The sequence below is a fragment of the Zosterops lateralis genome, assembly GCF_965231275.1.
Source record: "Zosterops lateralis genome assembly, chromosome: 29".
Taxonomy (NCBI): Eukaryota; Metazoa; Chordata; class Aves; order Passeriformes; family Zosteropidae; genus Zosterops; species Zosterops lateralis.
Genome location: NC_139789.1, coordinates 1,170,586 through 1,191,124, shown reverse-complemented (window position 1 = coordinate 1,191,124; position 20,539 = coordinate 1,170,586). Strand labels below are relative to the sequence as shown.

Sequence of the window (20,539 nt, the reverse complement as noted above, 5' to 3'; positions counted from 1 at the left end):
CTGAGAGGCTGGGCTGTCAGGGTAGCTCCCAGACTGTCCCAGTTCCTCCATGCTCCAGCCAGTGGCACCCCTGGCACCTCCTGAGGCTGGCAGGGCTGGCAGATCCGTCCCCAGCAGTTCCTGGGCATTCTCCAGTGCTGTCAGTCATGGAAAGCTTTGGAAGCAGCTCCAAAAGCCAGTCCAGGGATGGCAGTGCTGGGTCTCAGCCACAGGCGTGGGCAGCCAAAGTCACCTTTCTGCCCCTTCCTCTCCCATCTCCAAATTTAATTATTTCTTCCTTAAGCTCCTGATTTTAAGTAAAACTGTCATGAAACCCCCTGACTTCTTGAGCTGGAGCTTTTGGGAGACCTCAAAAGAGGGGAAAACTCCTGGGTGTCAAACCCCTGGGTTGAAGGCAAGCCGGGTGCCCAGGCCAGGGGCTGCCTGTGGGAACGAGAGGCACTTCCAGGGTTTAATAGAGGTAAAAGCCCCTTTGAAAGCCCGAGGCCTCCTCTCTCCCCCCGAGGATGCTCCCACAGCCCCCCCGGATGTGGGTTTGCAGGGAGCAGGGTGGGGAGGGGCTGCAGGAGGTGGGGGAGGCATCGCAGCCGGATCCGAACGGGAGCCGCCTGACAGATGGGACTGCCCTACATTTCACGAGTGGCTGCCGTTAATCTGCTTCCTGCACCCTCCCCCAGCCCACCTCCCTGCAGCTCGGGGCTCCCACTGCCAGGGCAGGGGGCGGCAGGGCCCTGTGGGGACACAGGCTGAGGGTCACAGTGCCATGGAGGCCATCAGGTGTCCCCGGTCTTTGGCAGGGCTGCTGGGAACCCACCAGCCCATGGCCAGGGACATAGCACCCTCCTATATCCTAAATGCCCCTTGTCCCTCGGGCACAGCCCAAAGCCCAGCCCTGGGGTGCTCATGTCCCCTCCCATCCCCCCACTGACAAACCTGTGGCCACAGCTGGGGGCAGATGAGTTGTGCTGCTGTGTCCTTTCATATGCCCTGAGATGAGCATCTCTTCAGCCTCCTCCTCTTCTTCCTTCAGGGTCCCTTAACTCAGCTTTGGATTTCACCCCATGTCTCCCCTGTGTCCCCCTCTTCCACAAAACCCTGAGTGTAGGGGAGGGGCAGCCCCCTGCAAAATGCCAGGGAGTGGACCCAACAACTTCAGCCATGGAACAGGCACCCACGGCCAGGCTGCTGCCCATTGCCCTGTGCCACTGCCCTCATTCCCTGTCCTGGGGATAGGGCACAGCTCGGGGAGGCTGCTCTGCTCCCCTTGGCCACTGCAGCCCTCAGCTCAGCCCTGCCAGGAATTCCTGCTGCTCCTTTCTCTCTCCTGCAGTGACATGAGCTCCTGGGGGTGCCAGCCTCTAATTTTACCAGGATTGGTGAGGTTGGCTCCCCCCACGCAACATCTCAGCCTGAGGAAGTGAGAAAGAAGCAGAGCCGTGGTGGGAGGACACGGCAGAGACACATCTGCAGCTGTGCTCAGGATGGGCAAGGGCTGGAACATCTACAGCATCCCTGTGCCCAGGAGAGAGGGCTGGATTTGGGGCTGTCCCATGGCTACAGCCACCAGCACCCTCCAGGACAAGGTGATGTGGGCTTGTGTCCCCAAGAGAAGCACACCCAGCCCTCAGCCTCTTGCTAGGGAGATGAGCCATAAATTTAGGTCACTCGGGTCACACGGGGGAAGTTTTCAGCACCTGGAGCACTGCCCAGGCTCCCCAAGGAATGGTCCCAGCCCCAAGGCTGCCAGAGCTCCAGGAGCATTTGGACAATGCTCTCAGGGATGCTCAGGGTGGGATTGTTGGGGTGTCTGTGCAGGGCCTGGATTTGGACACAATGATCCCTGTGAGTTCCTTCTAACTCAGGATTTTCCAGGATTTCATCCATGCCAGAGTGTCACGCAGTGGGACAAGGACATGGTGCACTATGGAACAGGACAGTGCCAGGGTGGATGTCCCCAGTGCCAGCAGGGCTGGATCCAGCAGTGGGAAGGCAGATGGGGCAGGCAGTGCCCACACCACCCCTGGGCTGAGACCATGAGAAAGGAGGATGGAAAATGGGGCTGAGATGAAAAATTTGGCTCCTCTTTCCTGGCGGAGCCCTCTCCTGCTGCAGCAGAGCTGTCACTAGGATCTGGTGAGCCTCTCCCATGGACTGGGGACAGAGCCTGGAGCAAGGATTCACCTCACTGTGTGGTTTCTATTACTCCTCATATGAAGCTGGAACCTGACATCAGATCACAGAACCCACTAAGTGAAGAAACCTGGGGAAGGAGGGGAAATCCCCCATTGGGTCCCAGAGAGGCACCACGGTGCCCTGTGGCAAAGGCACAAAGGCCACCATGGTCCTGGAGTCCCAGTACTTGGATCAGCTCCACTTCAGGGCACTTCAGTTTGCGGACTGAAACTTCCTGATCCTCTCCCACTGAAAGGAAGGATTCACTGAGCTGTTAGCTTGAAGAATCAGGAAAAGTGTCCCAAGAATGGCAATTCATATCCCAATGACCTCCAAAACCAACTTAGCCAGGGAAAAAACTTTCCCCCTCCTCCTGTCTCTTCCTCACTGTGGTGCACCCACCCCTCCTCTGGGACTTTTCCAGCTGGCAGAGAATACATGGGCAGTCCTGGGTGCTGTCTGTTCCTTGTCCATGGGCAAAATTTACCCTCAGGTTTGGCAGCTGCCCTGCTGTTTTCAACTGTGAAGGTGCTAGATGCCCCATTTGGCATCTTGGACACAGCTCCCATCCCTGTCCCCTGCTCCATGTCTAACTCCTATGACAGCTCTCCTTTGCTCCATCTCTCACCTTCCTTCTCCCTCCTTCCCTCCTCTCCTTCCCCCTGTCCCCATCTCCTTTTCCAGAGCCTCCTGCCTGTGCCTCTGCCCAGACGGGGCTCCCTCAGCAGGTTCTCCCACTCCTTTCTAAGCTTCTCCCACCATGAGCTGCCTCAGCCAACCTTCATCCCACACCCTGGTGGGGGAACACGGTCCCACTGGGCTTCCCGGGGCACCCCTGGAGATCCCCCGGCCTCGGGGGTGGGGCTGAGATGGTTTCTGGGGCCGAGGGCGCCTTTTCTTTCCATTCAGAGGAGATTCCCCCGCCCCGTGAACACGCACTGAGGGTTTCCTGCCCGTGGGCGGATTCTATCTTAGGCTGCAGCCGCGCTGGGGGACCCCACCTGGGGCCGGGGATGCCGCGTTTCCTCCTCCTCCACACCATTCCCAGGGCGCTCTCATCGCCCCAGCTCTTCTTTTTGTCGATTTTAAAGCCGTTTTCCAAGCCCCCCAGGCAGGATCGCACTCCCCAAGCAGTTCCCCAAGGATCCCCAGGCTCTGCTGTGCCGCTGTGGGATGATATCCCACTGCTCGGGGAAAAGAGAGCAGAAGGAAGTGGTTCTCACCTGGGTCACCCAGGGTGGGATTTCTGTTCAACCAGACCATCTGAATGTGACAATTTGGGGACCACTTTCCTTGAGCCCTGTGAGAGTCCTCAAGGCTGGGGTGCGTTCCCCAGGGGCCCCATCAGCAGCCTGCAGAAAAAGGGATTAGGGATGATTATGGTGGCTGTGAGGAGGGTGAGCAGCACCGTGGTGGCCGTGGGAGGTGGCTGTGGGAGGTGGCCATGGTGAGGTGGCTGCAGGGGTTTTGTCACCACCGAAGCACCACAGCAGTGTGTCGATGGAGCGCTTTTGCATTTTTCAACTCCGCACAAAACACGGGGTTTGCACCCAGAATTCCCCCATGAACTTTCCAACGAGCTGCTCCGAGGCTCTCTGACATGGGGTTGAGGAGTTTCCATTCCAAGTGTGCCCGGGCTGGGGGCTGGGTCCTTCCTGCAGACCCCAAGTGAGGATTCCAGGCCTGTCCCCCGAGGGCCTCCCCCAGCTGTGTCCCCTCCATCCCTGCAGGGACGTGGCCCTGCCTGGCAGGTGCCCGTGGATACTCAGTGGCCATCCCACTGTCCTTTCCCGTGCCTTGGCTTCCTCAGCTGCAAATGAGGCTGGGGGCTGTGCAACCCCCCGGGGAGGTTCTGGAGGAGCAGCCCGGCAGGTCACAGCAGGGCTGTCCCCTGCCCAGCCCCGGGGCCCTGGGGACACTCGTGGCCCAGGGGACACTCGTGGCCCCGGCCATGTGCAGTCGTCAGTCATACTCAGCCAGGAGCAGAGCCCGATGGAGGGGGGTGTCCTGCCCAGAATGCCGGTGACAGGGACCCTCGGGGTGGTGGCAGTGGGGGAGCAGAGCCACTGGTGTGCTCCACACTGTGTCCAAAGGAAAAGAGGAAGAAGGGGATCCCTGATGCCTCCTGGCAGGAAGGACAATGAGGATGACAATCGCTTCTATCCACACAGCTGGAAGAAAAGGAAAGTAATAGGCTGGAGAAAGGGATCCATCCCTGCCACCAACGTCCCTCAGATGCTCTGTGGGGCAGCCCCAGCAGACAGGGATGAACTGGGATCTGTCATGTCTCTCCAGCGTGTCCCATGGGGGATAGTGACTGTCACAACTCAGCTGGCAGGGTCGGAACAGTGGCGGGGGCTGCTGGTGACAAATGGCACCCGAAGGGAGGACGGCAGGCGAAGCCAAGGATGCTCCTGGGGAGCTGCTTTGTGCTCACCCTTTGGTGCAGGAAGTGTCCCCGTGGGTGCCAGGAGGCAGAGGGTGTCTCAGCTCTGCGGGGGTGGCCAGGAAGGAGGGGACACCCTCGGAGGGGAGGGGGACAGTGTGGCCAAATCAGCCAAGGCAAGCCCAAAAGTCGCCCCCGCTGGGAGCCCATCCCGGGGGCTGCTCCCCACCGCAGGGCCTGGGAGGGAGCTGGGAACAAAGTCTCTGTAATGTGAGAACTGGGCGGGCTTTAAAAAGGCGCGGGGGGGGGAAGAGTTTTGAGGCCTTTCTTCTCTCTCGCTGTTGTTGTTGTTATCCATAAATAATAATTAAACCACCATTTCCAGCCCAGACCACTTGTTTTAAATTTCCTGGCTAAAGTGATGTAACAGCTGTGCGTGATGCAACGCCATGTGGAATGCATCATCCAGGAAACCAAAAACAAAATCGCCTTTCTGGCCAAGGGCTCGGCACAGCTCCTGCCCCCAGCCCCGGGTGTAGGGGTCCCGCAGCCCCCACGTCTGGGCTGCACACCCAGATGTCCCCGTGGGACCCCGCCCTGGGTGCAGGGGACAGCAAGGGGGGGACACAAGGGAGAGGCAGCTCCTGCTCCGAGCCTGCTGAGCTCCAGGTCAGTTTTAATTTAAAACTTTACAAATCAAGAACTGGCTTCTTCTGAGGACAAACAAACCTGCACAAGCACGACACGTACCCCGAAGCAGAGGGGAGGGTCTGGTGGGCTTGTCCTGGCAGTTTGTCCCATTTCCTCCCACTCCTCCCCCTGCAGTTTTGCCCTGCCCTTGGACCTCTCCGCAATGGCCAGGGGAGCCAAAAGCTGCTGGTGACTTCAGTGCCACCCCCGTGTCCCCCCACCACTGCTGAAGGGATGTGGGGGCTGCTGGCTCAACCCCCTCCACCTGGCAGGGTTTAATTCTCCCTTGGCTTCCCACTGCTACAGGGAAGAATAAACTCTGCAGGATGCCCCTGCCCATCCCGCTCCCCCATCCACCTGTGGCCGGTGCCAATGACCTGCCTTTGGAATGGGGCTGGCCAGAAAGGACAGAGAAAGGGAAGAAAAAGAAGAGAAAGGGAAAGGGAAAGAGAAAAGGAGAGGGGAAAAAAAAAAAAACAACCCAACACAACAACCCAAAACAAAAAGAAAATCAAAAACCAACCCAAGGTTGCAGTGGGAAATCAGAAGTCAGAGCTGAGGCATTTCGGCAGCCGGGGCTGGAATGTCTGACTCACACTGTGACTAAATGCAAATATGAACTCGAACCTGCTCCTTAAAGTCCTCGGGATCCAGTGAGGAGCCCCAAGCTCTCACCGGCCCCTTGCCATGACCCAGCCCGGCCGGACACCGGCCACTCTGGGTGGCTGCAGGATGGGCTCTGCAGCGACCAGTGCCCGCATGTTCCACTCTGTTTCACCTCCCTGAGTCCGACAGGGAGCCTGGGGCAGGATGGGGCCCCCAGACCTCAGCTCTGAGTGGGACACGCTCGCCTGCTTGTGCCCCTCGCTGTCCCCACGCTGAGGGGACCCCTCAGGCTGTCCTGGTGTTCAGGGCAGGGGGGGCTCAATGCAGCACCCGCCTCACTGGGTGGTCCTGGCCCATACATCTCCTCTGCACCAGGCATCAGGCCCCAGCCACTAACAGAAGGAAAAAGGGCCTAGGTCTCTGCAGGGGGCAGTGTCATGCCCAGGGAATCACAGGGTGGAAACTCAGGCCAGCTCAAAGGAAATTCCAGGGAAATGGGGGCTTTTTTCCAGTATATATATATATATATATATATATGTATGTATTATTTTTTTTCCTAAAGCCTATTTTGTTGCCTGGCTTGTTGACTTGTACTTCATTAATTTCCAGTTTTGTAAGAGTGGGTGGGAGGCTCTGAGGGTAGTGGCTGGTGTCTCACACCTCCCACTGGGGACAGAGACTTCCCCACACATTTCCACTGCACAGAGGCTGGACCAGCCCAGCATTCCCAAGCTCTCCTGGCCAAGGACTGCATCGAGCCTTCCCCAGACCCTCATGAACCACTGGAATGTGCCCTGGAGACACTGACAGGACAAGGTGGGGGGTCAGAGGCAGGACAACCCACCCCAAAGCTGCCTTTGAACAATTCATTTGTTTGTCCATCCATCCATCCATCCATCCATCTTTGGGTCTCAGCCTTTCCTTCTGCCCCAGCAGCTCTGAAGACACAAATGAAGACACTGCAACTCCTTGGTGATCTCAGTGATCTCAGCTGGTTTTTGGCTCAGGACACCTCATTCAGCGCCCCCAGGTCAGGCAGGTTCTGCCATGGGGTTTGTTCAGAATTCCCCTGCCCAGGCATGGTGGGCTCACACTCAGCAGCACCTACAACGGTCTCCAAGGGTTTCACACAAGCAGAGTGTGGCCCTGATGTCATCACACAGAGGGGAAACTGAGCACAGAGACAGGGACAGAGATAAAAGCCCAGCCAGAGGAACTGCTCCTCTTCCAGAGGAGATTACAACACCATGGGATGGTTTGGGTTGGGAGGAACCTTAAAGCCCATCCTGTTGCACCCCTTGACATGGGCAGGGACAGCTTCCACTATCTCAGGGTGCTCCAAGCCACATCCAGCCTGGTCTAAAACACTTCCAGGGATCCAGGGGCAGCCACAGCTTCTCTGTGCAGCAGAGCTGAGGACGACATCCTGGAGGATGCTTCCCTGCCGATGGGGGAAGCTCTCCATGCCCTCCTTTGGAGCTTCCACTACACTTTTCTCCCTGCAATTGCCAGCTCTGAGCATTGCAAGAGTCACTGTGAAACTGCTCCATTTCAGCCACAGCTCCCAGCACTTGGACACAACCTCAGCATTATTTTCTTATTTATCAGCTGTGTGTCATCAGCACAACCAATTGTGCAGATGGTGAAAACTGCTACCCCTATCCCAAAGGTCCAGGGGATGGAAATAATGAAAACTTGATATGTTCCTTGGGTTCTTGGGAGAATCTTGATGGTTCTTAGGGCTGCCCTGTGCAGAGCCAGGAGCTGAACTCTGATGATCCTTGTGGGTCCCTTCCCACACAGGAGGCCCCAGGGTTCTGTGTTGCCCATGCTGTGTTTTATGCCTCTACCCCACCTCACGAGGTGCCCAGGGGATGTTGAGGTTGCCCTGAGCCTAAGGTTCCAGCACTTCTCCAGATGGGGAATGTCACCAGGGCCCCTCTCATGTCACCTCTGGGTGGACGTGTCTGCACAGCATCCCTGTGGTGCCCCTTTGTGCATCCCCTCAATCCTCTCTGCTTCCTCCTGCCCTACCAAAATAGCCTGAAATGGGAAACTGAGGGGGCCATGCTGTGAACTGGAAGGGGGAACTTCTCAGCTTCAAGAAAAAACCCCACAATGTCAGAGGAGTTTTAAGCCTTCCTGGTTCCCCATGAGCAGGCCTGAGGACACACTTTTTGCCATGATGCTGCCACCCACCAGGAGGGAGGAATTATTAATTATAGGCTAATTAATTACAGGCTGTGGAGCTGAGTGGAGAGAAACCTGAGGTTCAACAAAGGCAAGTGTAGGGTCCTGCACCTGGGGAGGAACAACCCCAAGTGCCAGCACAGGCTGGGGATGACCCACTAGAAGAGCAGCTCTGCAGAGAAGGACCTGGGGGTCCTGGTGGATGACAAACTGTCCCTGAGCCAGCAGTGTCCTGGGACCCTAATGGGACTCTGGGGGGCATTGGGAAGAGCGTGGCCAGCAGGGCAGGGAGTGATCCTGCCCCTCTACTCAGCCCTAGTGAGGCACATCTGGGGTGCTGTGTCCTGTTCTGGGACAAGAAGGACGAGGAGCTACTGGAGAGGGTCCAGCAGAGGCCCCAAAGATAATTTGTGGAGTCTGGAGCATCTCTCTGATGAGGAGAGACCACGAGAGCTGGGCTTGGTTAGTCCAGAGAAAACTGAGAGGGGATCTCACCAATCCATACAAGTATCTCTAAGGGGTGTCAGAGGATGGTGCCAGACTCTGTTCTGGTGCCCAGCAACAGAACAAGGAGCAGTGGCCTTAAAGTAAACCACCAGAAGTCCCACCTCAACATGAGGAAGAACTTCTTTCCATGAGGGTGGCAGAGCCCTGGAACAGACTGCACAAAGAGGCTGTGGAATCTCTCTTCAAGAGAGGGAGACTCCAAAACCCACCTGGATGTTTTCCTGTGTCACCTGCTCTGGATGACCCTGCCTTGGCAGGGAGTTGAACTGGATGATCTCCAGAGGACCCCTCTAACCCCAAGCAGTCTGTGAAATGCAAATTCTATTTTCAATACAGACCAAGTGACCAAAACAGCTCAGAGCAGGAAAATCTCCTCATTGCTTTCATCCCACAGTGTCCTGGCCATGGATGCCTGCGGAAAACCATTGAGGCTTATACCAGCTCCTGCCCATCCCATCCCATCCCATCCCTCCATTACTTGACTTTGCTGAGCCACCAGCAGCAGGAAAGCAAAGCTCGAAGGTTTAATTACAATTGTTGACAGGGAAATTATGGCCACACATGCAAAATTAGAATATAATTGTGTTAGGGAAATGTTTAATCTTCTCCCTGTCATCCCCTGGAGCAGAAGGCGGAGGAGGAGCAGCAGGAGAGGGATGATGATGGTAGGAGGCCTCACAGTGGGGGGAGTGGCTGGGCTTGGGGTGCTGGGGGATGACACCAGTCCCAAGGGCCACTGGGCACAGAGAAAATGCCCAGTGAATGGCTCCTTTTTACTGAGCAGCAGCATTGAGGCAACGCTTGCCTTCCTTCGCTCAGAGCTGCAGAGTGACTTGGGACAAGAGATGGAGGGACAGGACACAGGAAATGGCCTCCACTGCCAGGTGGCAGGGCTGGATGGGATATTGGGAAGGAATTGTCCCCTGTGAGGGTGGGGAGGCCCTGGTACAGGGTGCCCACAGCAGCTGTGGCTGCCCCTGGATCCCTGGAAGTGTCCATGGCCAGGCTGGATGGGGCTTGCAGCACTCTGGGATAGTGGCAGGTGTTCCCTCCCTGGGGCATGAAGATGGAACAAGATGAAGTTTAAGGTCCCTCTTCGCACCCAAACTGTTCTACGATTTTATGATTCCATGTGCCTTGGACCAGCAACTCGCTGCCAGCCCACATCCCCATCCTTACTGAACTGAGGCAGGGGCCATCCTCACCCCTGGGATGATCCATCCCTGATGACAGGAGATGACTTTGGTCAGCGACCCCATTTAAATGTGGGCAATTCTTTCCACTTTTAAAAAAAGAAAATAAAAGCCAAATGGCCCAAAGCTGCAGGTGACAGCTGGCCCCAGATCTGAGTGCAGAGGGGTCAGGCACAGGGAAAGCCAAACCAGCTCTGCTGGCCGATGAGCTTGGAGCTGCCTGGGCATGGCAGGAGCAGCAGCTTTTGCCAGGGAGAGCAGCCCAGCTCCTCCAAAATCCCTGTGTTGTGATCCAGGGTGGATGCAGGGAAATGAGGTGAACCCCTGCCCACACCCACTGCAACCATGTGTTTGTGCCTCTGATCCTGCACCTCCTGAACCACGTGTAACTGGGCAAAGCACCATCTCTCCACCTCCACGCCCAATCCCAGCTCCTCTAAAAACCCACTGCTGAAGAGGTGGGGGAAGCAGCTCCCAGGGCCCCAGGGAATGATACAAACTCTCTCACCCCAGAAAGCCAGGCAGACACACATTCCACGGTCCCATTGGCACCTTTGATCCCGAGCACCTGCCAGCTGCTTCCAAGTGCCAGCATCGGCTGCAACAGCCAAGTGGGCAGGGAAACGGGTGGGGAGGTGTGGAGTTCTATTGGTGACATGGACAGTGGGAACCAGGGCACTTGCTGACACAGAGCTGTGTGGTGGGGTCACACACTGGAGAGAAGGGGAAGCACAGGGATCTAGATAGGCTGGAGAGGCAGGGTTGGGTCAAAATCATGAAGTTTGACAAGTTCAAGTGCAAGGTTCTGCACATGGGTCAGGGCAATCCCAAGGAAAAGCACAGGCTGGATAAAGAATGGATCAGGAGCAGCCCTGGGGAGAAGGACTTGGGGGTGTTGGTGGGTGAGAGGCTCAGCCTGCCCCAGCCATGGGCACTGACCCCAGAAACCCCCCTGTGCTGGGCTGAGCCCCCAGCGTGGGCAGCAGGGGAGGGGGGGATTCTGCCCCTCTGCCCCACTCAGGTGAGACCCCACCTGCAGAGCTGCCCCAGCCCTGGGGAACAACATCAGGAGGACGTGGAGCTGCTGGAGCCAGTCCAGAGGAGGCCACAGAGCTGCTCCAAGGGCTGCAGCCCCTCTGCTCTGGGGACAGGCTGGGAGGGCTGGGGGTGTTCACCTGGAGAAGAGAAGGCTCCAGGGAGAGCTCAGAGCCCCTTGCAGGGCCTAAAGGGGCTCCAGGAGAGCTGGAGAGGGACTGGGGACAAAGGCTGGAGGGACAGGACACAGGGAATGGCTTCCCAGTGCCAGAGGGCAGGGGTAGATGGGATATGGGGAAGGAATTGTTGGCTGTGAGGTGGGGAGGCCCTGGCACAGGGTGCCCAGGGGAGCTGTGGCTGCCCCTGGATCCCTGGAAGTGCCCAAGTCTAGGACAGGGCTTGCAGTGACCTGGCATAGTGGAAAGTATCTCTGCCCATTGCAGGGGGTGGAACGAGACGAAATCTGAGGCCTCTCCCCATCCAACCCGCTCCGAGGCGACCCCAGGATGTCACACACCGACTCTCCATCCCAGTCCTGCTGCCTCGGCCCCACCAGCCCCCCAGTGCGGCCGGCGCGGCTGGGCCACGACCACCACGCAGGTCCCACTGGGCCCCTCCGGCCCCTCGGCGAGGGTCTCGGGGGGCGGCGGCTCCGAGGCAGCAGCTGCCGGGCGGGGGCTCCCACGGCGGGACCCGCAGGGACCCCAGCCCTGCCCCGTCGGGGGCCCCGTCGACGGCGCGGGGGGAGCCGCGGGCGGCGACGGTGACCAGAGCCCACCCCCGGCCCTGCCGCTCCGCCCCGGTGGGCGGGCACATCGACATTCCGCACCCTGTTTGGCCGTGTCACCTGCCAATCACAGCAACAGAACCTTTCCATTGGTCGGGGCCCCGCTGCCTTATCAGTCCATCTCGCGGAGCTCCTGTGTCGTCACCGTTTTTGCTTTCCCCCCACCGGCCGTTCCCTTCCGCTAGGAAATATAGTCCCCGCCACGGCGGAGCCCCCGCCCCGCTGCCGCGGTCCCGTTCCGCCCCCCCGGTGCGGCCACGCGCGTGCCGGTGCCGCGAGTCGCGCGCGCGGCGGCATCGCCCCCTCCGCTCCTCGCTGCTTGTACGGGTGGCGGAGGGATACGGCGGGGCGGGGCGTACGGCCGCGAGTCGTGAGGGCGTGCAGGGGGAGGCGGCAGAGGCGGGCGCGGGGGGCTGCGGGGGGAGACGCCGCCGCCGCCGCGGGGGAACTATGCAGGGGCCGCGGGGCGGGCGGGCGGGACAGCGGCGGGAGGCGGAGCGGCGGCGGCGGCGGCCCCGGCGGCGGCAGCAGTAGCAGCAGCGTTAGGGCCCGGCCCGGCCCGGCGCGGGGCGGGGCCGCGGGGCGGGCCGGGGCGCACGCGCCGCCCGGTGCGGGGCGATCGCGCCGTTCGCTACATTGTATCCGCCGGCGGCGGAGAACAATAGGCGCCGCCGCCGCCCCCGGGCCTGGGCGCCGCGGCCGCCCCCGCCCCCGCCGCGACCCCCGCCACCCTTCATGCGCTTCCTCTGCCCCGGGCGCGCCGGGCCTGGAACAGGTAAAAAAAAAAAAAAAATAAAATGTATAAATAATAAAATAACAGCCAAGCCAACCCGGCCGCGCCGCCCTGGGGCTCCGCGGAGCGGGGGTCCCGGCGTTGCTGGCGCGGGGGTGCCGGAGCTGTGGGTGCCGCTGTGGCGGGGCTCGGCGCGCTCGGGGTGCGGGCGCGGAGCGGGACGGGACGGGCTCGGCGCTATTGTCCCCTCGGCAAAGTTTGCCGGGGCCGAGGGAAGGGGGGCGACAGCGCTGGGGCGGGCTCCGGGGGCGTGCGGGCCACTGGGAGGGGGTGCGCGGGTCCCCGCCGGGTAGGGGGGCCCGGTGCTCGGTCCTGCTACGAACTTCAGCCAGGCGCAGCTCGCCGGTCGCCCCCGGCCCACCACAGCCCCCCGGGGGTCCCTGAACCGCTCACCGGCTCGAGGGCTGCGGGAGCCGCGGGACCCAGCGCGGGGGCGGCTGCTTCGGCTTCCCCCCGGCAGGGCGGGGGCTCCTGGGGCCCGCTTCGCCCTCCTGCGCTCCCCGCTCTGGGCGGGGGCTGCCCGCCGGGACCCCCCTCCCTACGGCGCGGGGGTCGCGGGTGGGGGGCAGCGAGCAACTTCCCCCGCACCCCCGTCCCGGGGCAGCCGAGCCTTTGTCCGGGCCGGGGAGGGACCCCGGGGGCGAGGGGACATCTGGGAGAGGGCCCCGGCCCAGCGCCCCTGCCCCGCGGGCTGCTTTGGGGTCAGAAAGTATGCGTGGAATAAATAAAAATACCTCCCCAAGCCTGGCTTTGGCGGGGGGAAGGGTACACGTCCCCGGGTGCCTCGGGGGTGCAGGGTTTGCGGGGCTGGGAAGAGATGTACCCTCCTCCCTCCCTCCTTCCACGGGTTCTCCGGCGTGTCGTGCCTCCAGCCCCACTTGAGGCACTGGGGCAGAAGGTCGGGAAAGTGGCTTTAAAAACACTGACCAGATGCACCGATGATACTTTGAAAAAGGCTTTTCAAAGAAATGAAAATTAAAAAAAAAAAAAAAAAAAAAAAAAAAAAAAAAAAAAAAAAGAAAGAAAATTCCCGGGCTTTTTTTTTTTATAGTGGTGATGGCTTTTTACACGCTGGGCTGATTTCAGCCTTTTTTAATGAAACATCATTGAAATGTAGTGCTCAGCCTACAAACACTTTGGATCGTGTGGAAGTTTTCTTTTTGTTTTTGTTTTTGTTTTTTTTTTTTTTTAACTTCTTTTTTTAAGCTTACGATTAATGAGTTAAATTTATTGGCCAGCTGCCCTTTGTAACCATGAATGAGTTCCTAAAAAAAAGGCCAAAAAAAAAAGGGAATCTTTTATCTCATCCTCGGCCTCTCTTCCTCCCTCCCAAAGAAATATTTTTCTGTCATAGCAAGCTGGCAAAAAAGATCAATCTCCCTTTTGAAAAAAAATAATCTGTAAAATTAGGAAGAATAATATTTACCTATCTTGCAAGGTTGCCTGGAGGGCTTTATTTTTGCAAAAGCACTCTGAAAACAAAATTTTTTTGTTTCCAGTCCCTTTTGGGAGTGGAGAGGTTCAGTTCTCACTGAGCACGGCCTGGCTGGGCATCCCCAAACACAGCCCCTGAAAAAGCAGCTGCAGGTGCTCGGCGACCCAAAGGAAAGAGCTGTAACATCAGACTTCTTTTTTTTTTTTTTTTTTTTTTTTTTTTTTTTTTTTTTTTAAAACAAAACTCAGCAAGGACAAGAGAGCCTCCTGCGGGGAGCAAGTGTGGGGGAAGGCGAGGGGGCGAGCCGAGCCAGACAAGCGCCTGAGTGATAACTTGCCTGAACCCTTTGATAAATGAGTTGACTCTTTTTTTTTCCCCTTTTTTTTTTTTTTTTTTTTTTTTTTTCTTTTCCCTCCTTCATTTGCCACACGCCAGGAACAGAATTGGCCTGAACCAGTGGAATTGGCAGCAAAAAACTAACATACAAGTGTGTCTGGTCAATAGAAGGCTTGTTCCTGCCGCTGGGTGCTGTGTGAGGACTCCGACTGTGCTCTGGCCCCGGACTTGGACGCTGCAGACGCGCTCAGGGTTTTTCTTTTCTCGCCCCTCCACTCTGTCTTTTTAAAATATTCATCAATGGGGTGGGTAGTTTGCTGTAGTCATTAAAATATCTCTCTCCCCTCCCCCTCGCTTTCTCCAGGACTGCCACTGTTGAGTCTGTGGGAATATGAATCAGCAGCAGCAGAGAATGGCTGCAGTTGGGACAGACAAAGAGCTCAGTGACCTGCTGGACTTCAGTATGGTGAGCGAGCGCAGCCGGGGGGCTGCGCAGCCCTGGGGCTGGGAGCTGCACAGGGGAGGAAATGTGAGCCTGTAAATTGGACATGATGGGTTTCAGATGTGCTGTGTTTGTGTGCGTGCACATGTGCTGCAACTTGTTTATTTTCAAGTTAAAGCAAAGCCTCTGCCCCTCCTCTCCCCCTCTTCCCCTCAAACGTGTGTTGTTCCCTCGCAGGGAAGGCGGAGAGGTTTCTTTTCTGGATGGGACATTTTGGGGGAATTAACATGGTTGTGTGTTCTCTGTTTAAATGCTCACTGGGTGACTGTTTCTGCAGCCATGCAGAGATGTAACTTCAGTAGCTGATTAATCAAGCTTTTTCCCTCTCCCTAGATCCAGACTATTAAACTTTTGCTCCCACAGGTTATTTTGTCACAGTTTGAAACGTGTCCAACCTCTCCAGCGCATTACTTTTGCAGGAGTTGGACACTTGTGCTCCCCATGCTCTGCTCTACTGTATCCTGGAAACCTTGAGCTGCATTTAGGAGCTGTTTATTTTCAAAGAAACAGGACCTAAGAGTTCCTCCTGAAGGGTGTGCACAGCTCAGAGGGAGGAGAAGTCCCTTTAGTCACAGCAGAGCAGGGTTAGTCCCTGGCACATCCCACTGTGGTACTGCCAGTGGTGCTGCCTCTCCTTGGCAGGTGACTCGTGGAGGGCAGAACTGGTGTTCAAAGGCAAATAACTGTCTGTTGGGTTCCTCTGTTGTGTGCTGCACCCTCATGGCACTCAAAGTGTGTGTCTTGCTGTTGAGATAAGCAAACGTGCTGCAGAGATAGAAACAACAGCTCCAGGATGGGGAATGGCCATGAGAGTCACCCCAGCCTGGGTCACCCAGCCCACTGCTGGGTGGATGTTCCTGCCCCTTGGAGGAGAAGAGACAAAAAGTGGTGGCAGAGCTAGGGTCACCTGCTGTCCCAGTGGCTGTGACACCTGTGGATGTGCTGAGGCTCATCTGCTTTTCTGCATCTGCATGCTGAGGTTCAGCCCCGGGAAATAAACCTTTTTCTACAGTTGGGGATTTTACCTGTCCTGACAGGGCTCTGTGCTGGGTGGGGGGGGCAGTGGGGGGAGTCTCTCAGCCCCCCAAGAGCAATTCCCCTGCAGGAGGGGCCCAGTTCTCCCAGTTTCATACTTCTACTGGGAGGCTGGGTCTGTTAAATTGCTGGTAATGGGCTTTTCTGGTAGAATGTTTTAAAGTGGATACAGGGACTACAGTGATGGTATCCCTGTAAAACCAAGAATCTGTTCAGGACTTCCTGTGGTTATTTGTCCCTCTCAGAGGTCCTGCAGATTGGCAGGAGCCCTAGGGCTTTCCATCAACTGCACTTTCAGTCAGTAACCCAGAATGTGCTCCCTGACAGGGGCTGCAGCTTCTCCTGCTTCACTTTTTCTCCTCCTTGGAAAAAAAAAAAATCAAATCCCATTCACCATTTAGAGCTTTAAAAAAAACCCCAAGACTATCTTCTCCAATTTAACCAACCATCCTCATTTGCATGCCTAGAGCTGTATTCCTGGGAGGAGTCTTGACCTGGTCCCTCTGTACACAAATGTTTCTGTCCTTGGAGGTGAATCCATACCAAAAAGATTAAATTTGGATTTGGATTCAATGTTTTTCCATTGGTATAATTCTGGGAAGGGCCAGGACTCATCCTGTGCTTCTCCAAGGCTGGTGTAGAGGTGCGGGGGGTAGCTGCTCACAGCATCAGGGCCTGCAAATGTCATTTTTCAGCGAATGACTTGAAGACATTCCCTGCAGGATCTGTTGGCTGATGGGCTCCAGTGCAGCCTGGACTGCAGCCAGCTCTGTTTCACAAACCCTCATCTCCGCACACCCTACTCCTCACTTTGCATAAAGGGAGTATTAACATCTCTTCTCAAGGATGAAGAGCTGAAATGGAAAAGCTTCCTAGACAGTAGATGGGTCTGTTGAAGAGACGCTCCATGGTTTGCTCTCCCTGTGTCCTTGGGATACAGGATTTTTGACCACAAAGCTCGCTCTTTCAAGTGTATTTATGTTTTTCTTTGAACAAACAGGAGTGGAGCATTGGTTCAATAATCCTCTCCAGGACAGTAGAGGGGAGGGAAAAGTAGAGATACTCAGAGCAGCTGGAAGCATTTGCTTCACATCAGTATTTTGATTCCTTTCTTCTAGGGAAAATGTGTTCAGCCCCAGCAGTCTGTGGTCCAGCCCTGCCCTGCGTTTTGCTGTGCCTGGAGGGAATTTTAAGGCCCTAAGGGGGTGGCATGGCCTACCATGAGTTCCTGGGGTCAGTAAATGACAGGGTTGTGTGCGATGCTGCAAACTGGGCTTGCAGTCCTGAAAGAAGAGACTCATCCCCTCTTTAATAAATAAATCCATTGGGTAGATAATGAACTCTAAAGCACTCACCAGAAGCTTTGTGCCACTGTAATTTGCCAAAAAGGGCAAAAATAAAAGGAATCTGTAAGTGAGCAGGAGTCGAAGGAAAGGCCCAGTGATGCTTTGGGGTGTGCATGACAGCACACTTACCTCTACCCCCAAATAAATTGCCTTTTTTAATTGCCCCAAAGTGCAGGTAATTTGTAAGCCTGCCTTCACCACTGCTCCCTGGCAGCCGGCCCAGATGGGCTGGCAAATCTGGAGAGGAGCTTTCGAGAAAGCATCCTGCCTATAGACTCGAGTGGGCAGCTCAGCCTATTGATTAGGCTGGGTTTTGGTGGCTGCCAGGCTTTGCAGCTCAGCCTGATGGGCACAGGCTCTGTGTGGGAGGAACTGCTCATGGCCTGTGCTGTCGGGAGATGCTCAGACACAAGGACTTGGATATGAGGAAAAGGTTCTTCCCCCCGAGGTTGCTGGGGCACTGCCCAGGCTCCCCAGGGAACAGTCCCAGCCCCAAGGCTGCCAGAGCTCCAGGAGCTCTCAGGGATGCTCAGGGTGGGATTGTTGGGGTGTCTGTGCAGGGCAGCGGTTAGACTGATGATCCTTGTGGGTTCCTTCCAGCTCAGGATGTTCCAGGATTCTAGGACTTTTCGTGGTTACTGGTTATCCCAGGCTGTGTCTCACCTGTGCTAGCGCTGGTGTGCAGTGGGAAGGTGCCACCCAGATGTCTGGGCTGGGCTGCTCCAAAGGGCAGGGACACCCCAGGCAGGGGACAGGGGAGCAGAGCAGCCCCGGGTGTATCGGTGCCAACGAGTGCCAGTCGAGCTGGAAGCGGCCGCGTGCCAGTGCCAGCCGGGGGCTCTGGCAGGAGCGAGGTGCTGTTAACAGCCATGATTATTAGCAGAGTATTAACCATATGTTGTGGGGAGCTGCCTGGCAGAGGGGGTTTCTGGCTCGGCACAGGGTGGGCAGGGGCTTGAGCAGTCACACAGGACCTGCTGCTCATCGCTGTGCCCGCGGCTGCTCCTGCTGCACTGTGGCTCTCGCAGCTCCAACCCCAGATCCGGGGGTGGGAGCCAAACTGTTGGCAGCAAGCAGGGCTGGAGCAACTCCTGTTGCTCTGCTGGAGGATGCTAAAGTCATGCCCTGCTCCAGCCAAGGCCCAGCCTGCATTTCCATGATAAAATTGAGTTTTGTTCATAGCGAAGCAGTTGTGGAGTTTAAAGTCTGACTTCACACACAGTGGGCATTTGGGGCTGTAGTCAGGAAGGTCTGTGTTAAGTGAACATGTATAAAATGTCCTGCTAGCAATGTATTTTGAGTCAAACTCCCTCTTCTCCCCAAATTAACAGCTGGATACTTTCCATGCTGCAAAATAGATTTCAGGTTTGGAGTTCAGGCCTGAGGTTGGTTCGGCCTGGAGTTCATCAGGTGGGAGAGGAGAGAGAGTGAGCACTGATTTAATTTTAAAAGAGATGCACTTCTAGATGTGCACAGTAAATGAAATGCTGCTTGATGTTCTTCATTTCTGGCAAATTCCCTTTCTTCCTTAGGAGTTTACTGTATGAAGTCTGGGGTCTCTTGGCTATAACCTTGTCAGGGGAGGGTTCAGGCATTTGGATCTTCCCCTGCTCTGAATTTGCCTCTTTAACCCTGGGAGAAATGGAGGGAGAATAAATTCATTGGGAGGGGTGGAAATTGAGCTAGGAGGGAACTTAGAAGTTGTTGTCAGCTCTCAGGGAGGCTGGAGGTAGGACTTTAAAAATCAAATGCAGCGACTTAAGATAGGGGATTTTACATAACCGTTTAAATCTACATTATTCAAATCTAACAAAGACCAAGTAATGACCCAATTACAACTCTTGAGAGCTCATGCCTGGGTCCCTCCTCAATTCAATGCCTGGGTCCCCTGGTAGGTGCCAGCTCCGGTTCATCTCCTCCCTCCCCCCAGTTTATTTTTAAAGCCGCGTTTAAAAGCAGAAAGGAAATTTGCAGTGGGTGGATGAACTTTGCCTCTGAGCGACACACACCAGCGAAGGCACTTCACGTATGACTTATGCCGGGCTCCTCAGGGCAGCCTCAGCCCACACCACAGTGGAAAAAGAGGCTGGAAGCAAGAAAAAAGCCCAAAGGGTGGGCAAGTGATAAGTGTGGAGGGGTAACCCAGGGTTGCCTGCTCTCCATCACCCTTCTTTGACAGCATGGGGTTGTGTCAGAGGGTTGGGATGGAGCTCAGGGAAAAGTTCTTCCCCCTGAGGCTGCTGGGGCACTGCCCAGGCTCCCCAGGGAATGGTCCCAGCCCCAAGGTTGCCAGAGCTCCAGGAGTGTTTGGACAACGCTCTCAGGGATGCTCAGATTGAGATTGTTGGGGTGTCTGTGCAGGAACAGGGCCTTGACTGGATGATCCCTGTGGGTCTCTTCCCACTCAGGATATTCCAGGATTCTATGCTTTAGCATCTCCACTTGCCCTCTTGCAGGAAGGGGTCCATGATTCCTAAATTCCTTGGGGAGGCAGAGCAGGAAGATGTTGCATCATCCTCAAAATCTCTCTCCAAGCAGTTGGATGAGGGGAGGAATTCCTGAGGCTGAGCGGGGGTGTGGGGGTGTTTTGGGGGTGCTGGACATTGCTGTAATGGGGGGACCCTCCTCCTGTTCTGCAGAAGCAGAAGGTGTTGGGTGCACAATGGAACAAAGCTGTTCCTTTTTTCCACTCGTGTTTGCTGCTCAAACCTTGGGTTTTTCAGCCTCAGCAAGTGCTGAGCAGAAATGCTCATGAAAAGAGCCAGCAGTGCTGGGTTTGTTTGTTTGTTTGGGGTTTTTTTGGGGTTTTTTGTTTGAGTGTGCTTTTTGCTGGTCGGCTCATGGTACATCCCTTCCCCCCTGCTCGCACATGCAGACCTGCCACTTGGCAAAAATGGAGTTTGATCTCAATCTTCTTCCCTACCTTGAGAAGAGGGAGTGAGCACAGATGGGGTGGGATCAGTCATGTAAGTTCCATTTTCAGCACTTTTGTGGATGTTTGCAGACGCCCCCCTCCTGCCCTGCAAGGGGGAGGGAGGCACAGGGAAGTCCTGCAGCAGTGCAGAGGAAGGTGAGCTGCAATCTTCGGGGTTTGTTTTTATTTTCTAGCCCAACTTCCTGAGGAAACAAAGCTCATCTGATGGTGGGGCTGCTGGGCCACCCCAAACACCTTGGGAGCCCCTGGGGTGAGCAGCAGCCTCGGGGCACATCCAAGGGGGCCAGGGGGCCTTGGGCAGGCAGGTGAGGGCAGGTGTGTGCAGGCAGCCAGGGTGAACACTAAACACTGTTTACACCTTCATTTAAATCCCTGTATAAAACATCTACACCCTGCGCATGCATATATATGATCCCAAATTTGTGCTCTTTATGAATGGCAGTTGGTTCCTTAACTGCTCTCTTTGCATCTCTGCCACATTTAACTGTTTTTTGTTGGGTTTTTTCTCCTCCCCAGCATTTGTGAAAACAAAGCTGGGCAGACAGTTTTGTACAAAGGAATGTTTCTGACCACAGCCAGACATCAGCTATG

General features: G+C 56.2%; 1 protein-coding gene across 7 annotated transcripts in view; it reads left to right on the top strand.

Moving 5' to 3' along the window:
* The first annotated feature begins 11,566 nt into the window (after positions 1-11,566).
* TCF3 (transcription factor 3) overlaps positions 11,567-20,539 on the top strand; it is an 83,317-nt gene continuing 74,344 nt past the window's right edge. Inside the window, exons 1-2 of one of the 7 annotated variants that reach the window (XM_083879956.1) lie at positions 11,567-12,341; positions 14,495-14,596. In XM_083879956.1, coding sequence (XP_083736082.1) covers positions 14,522-14,596 — 75 coding nt within the window. In that variant the 5' untranslated portion in view covers positions 11,567-12,341; positions 14,495-14,521. The remainder of the gene's footprint in view (positions 12,342-14,494; positions 14,597-20,539) is intronic. The other 6 variants (XM_083879946.1, XM_083879949.1, XM_083879951.1 and 3 more) reach the window with 6 other exon arrangements.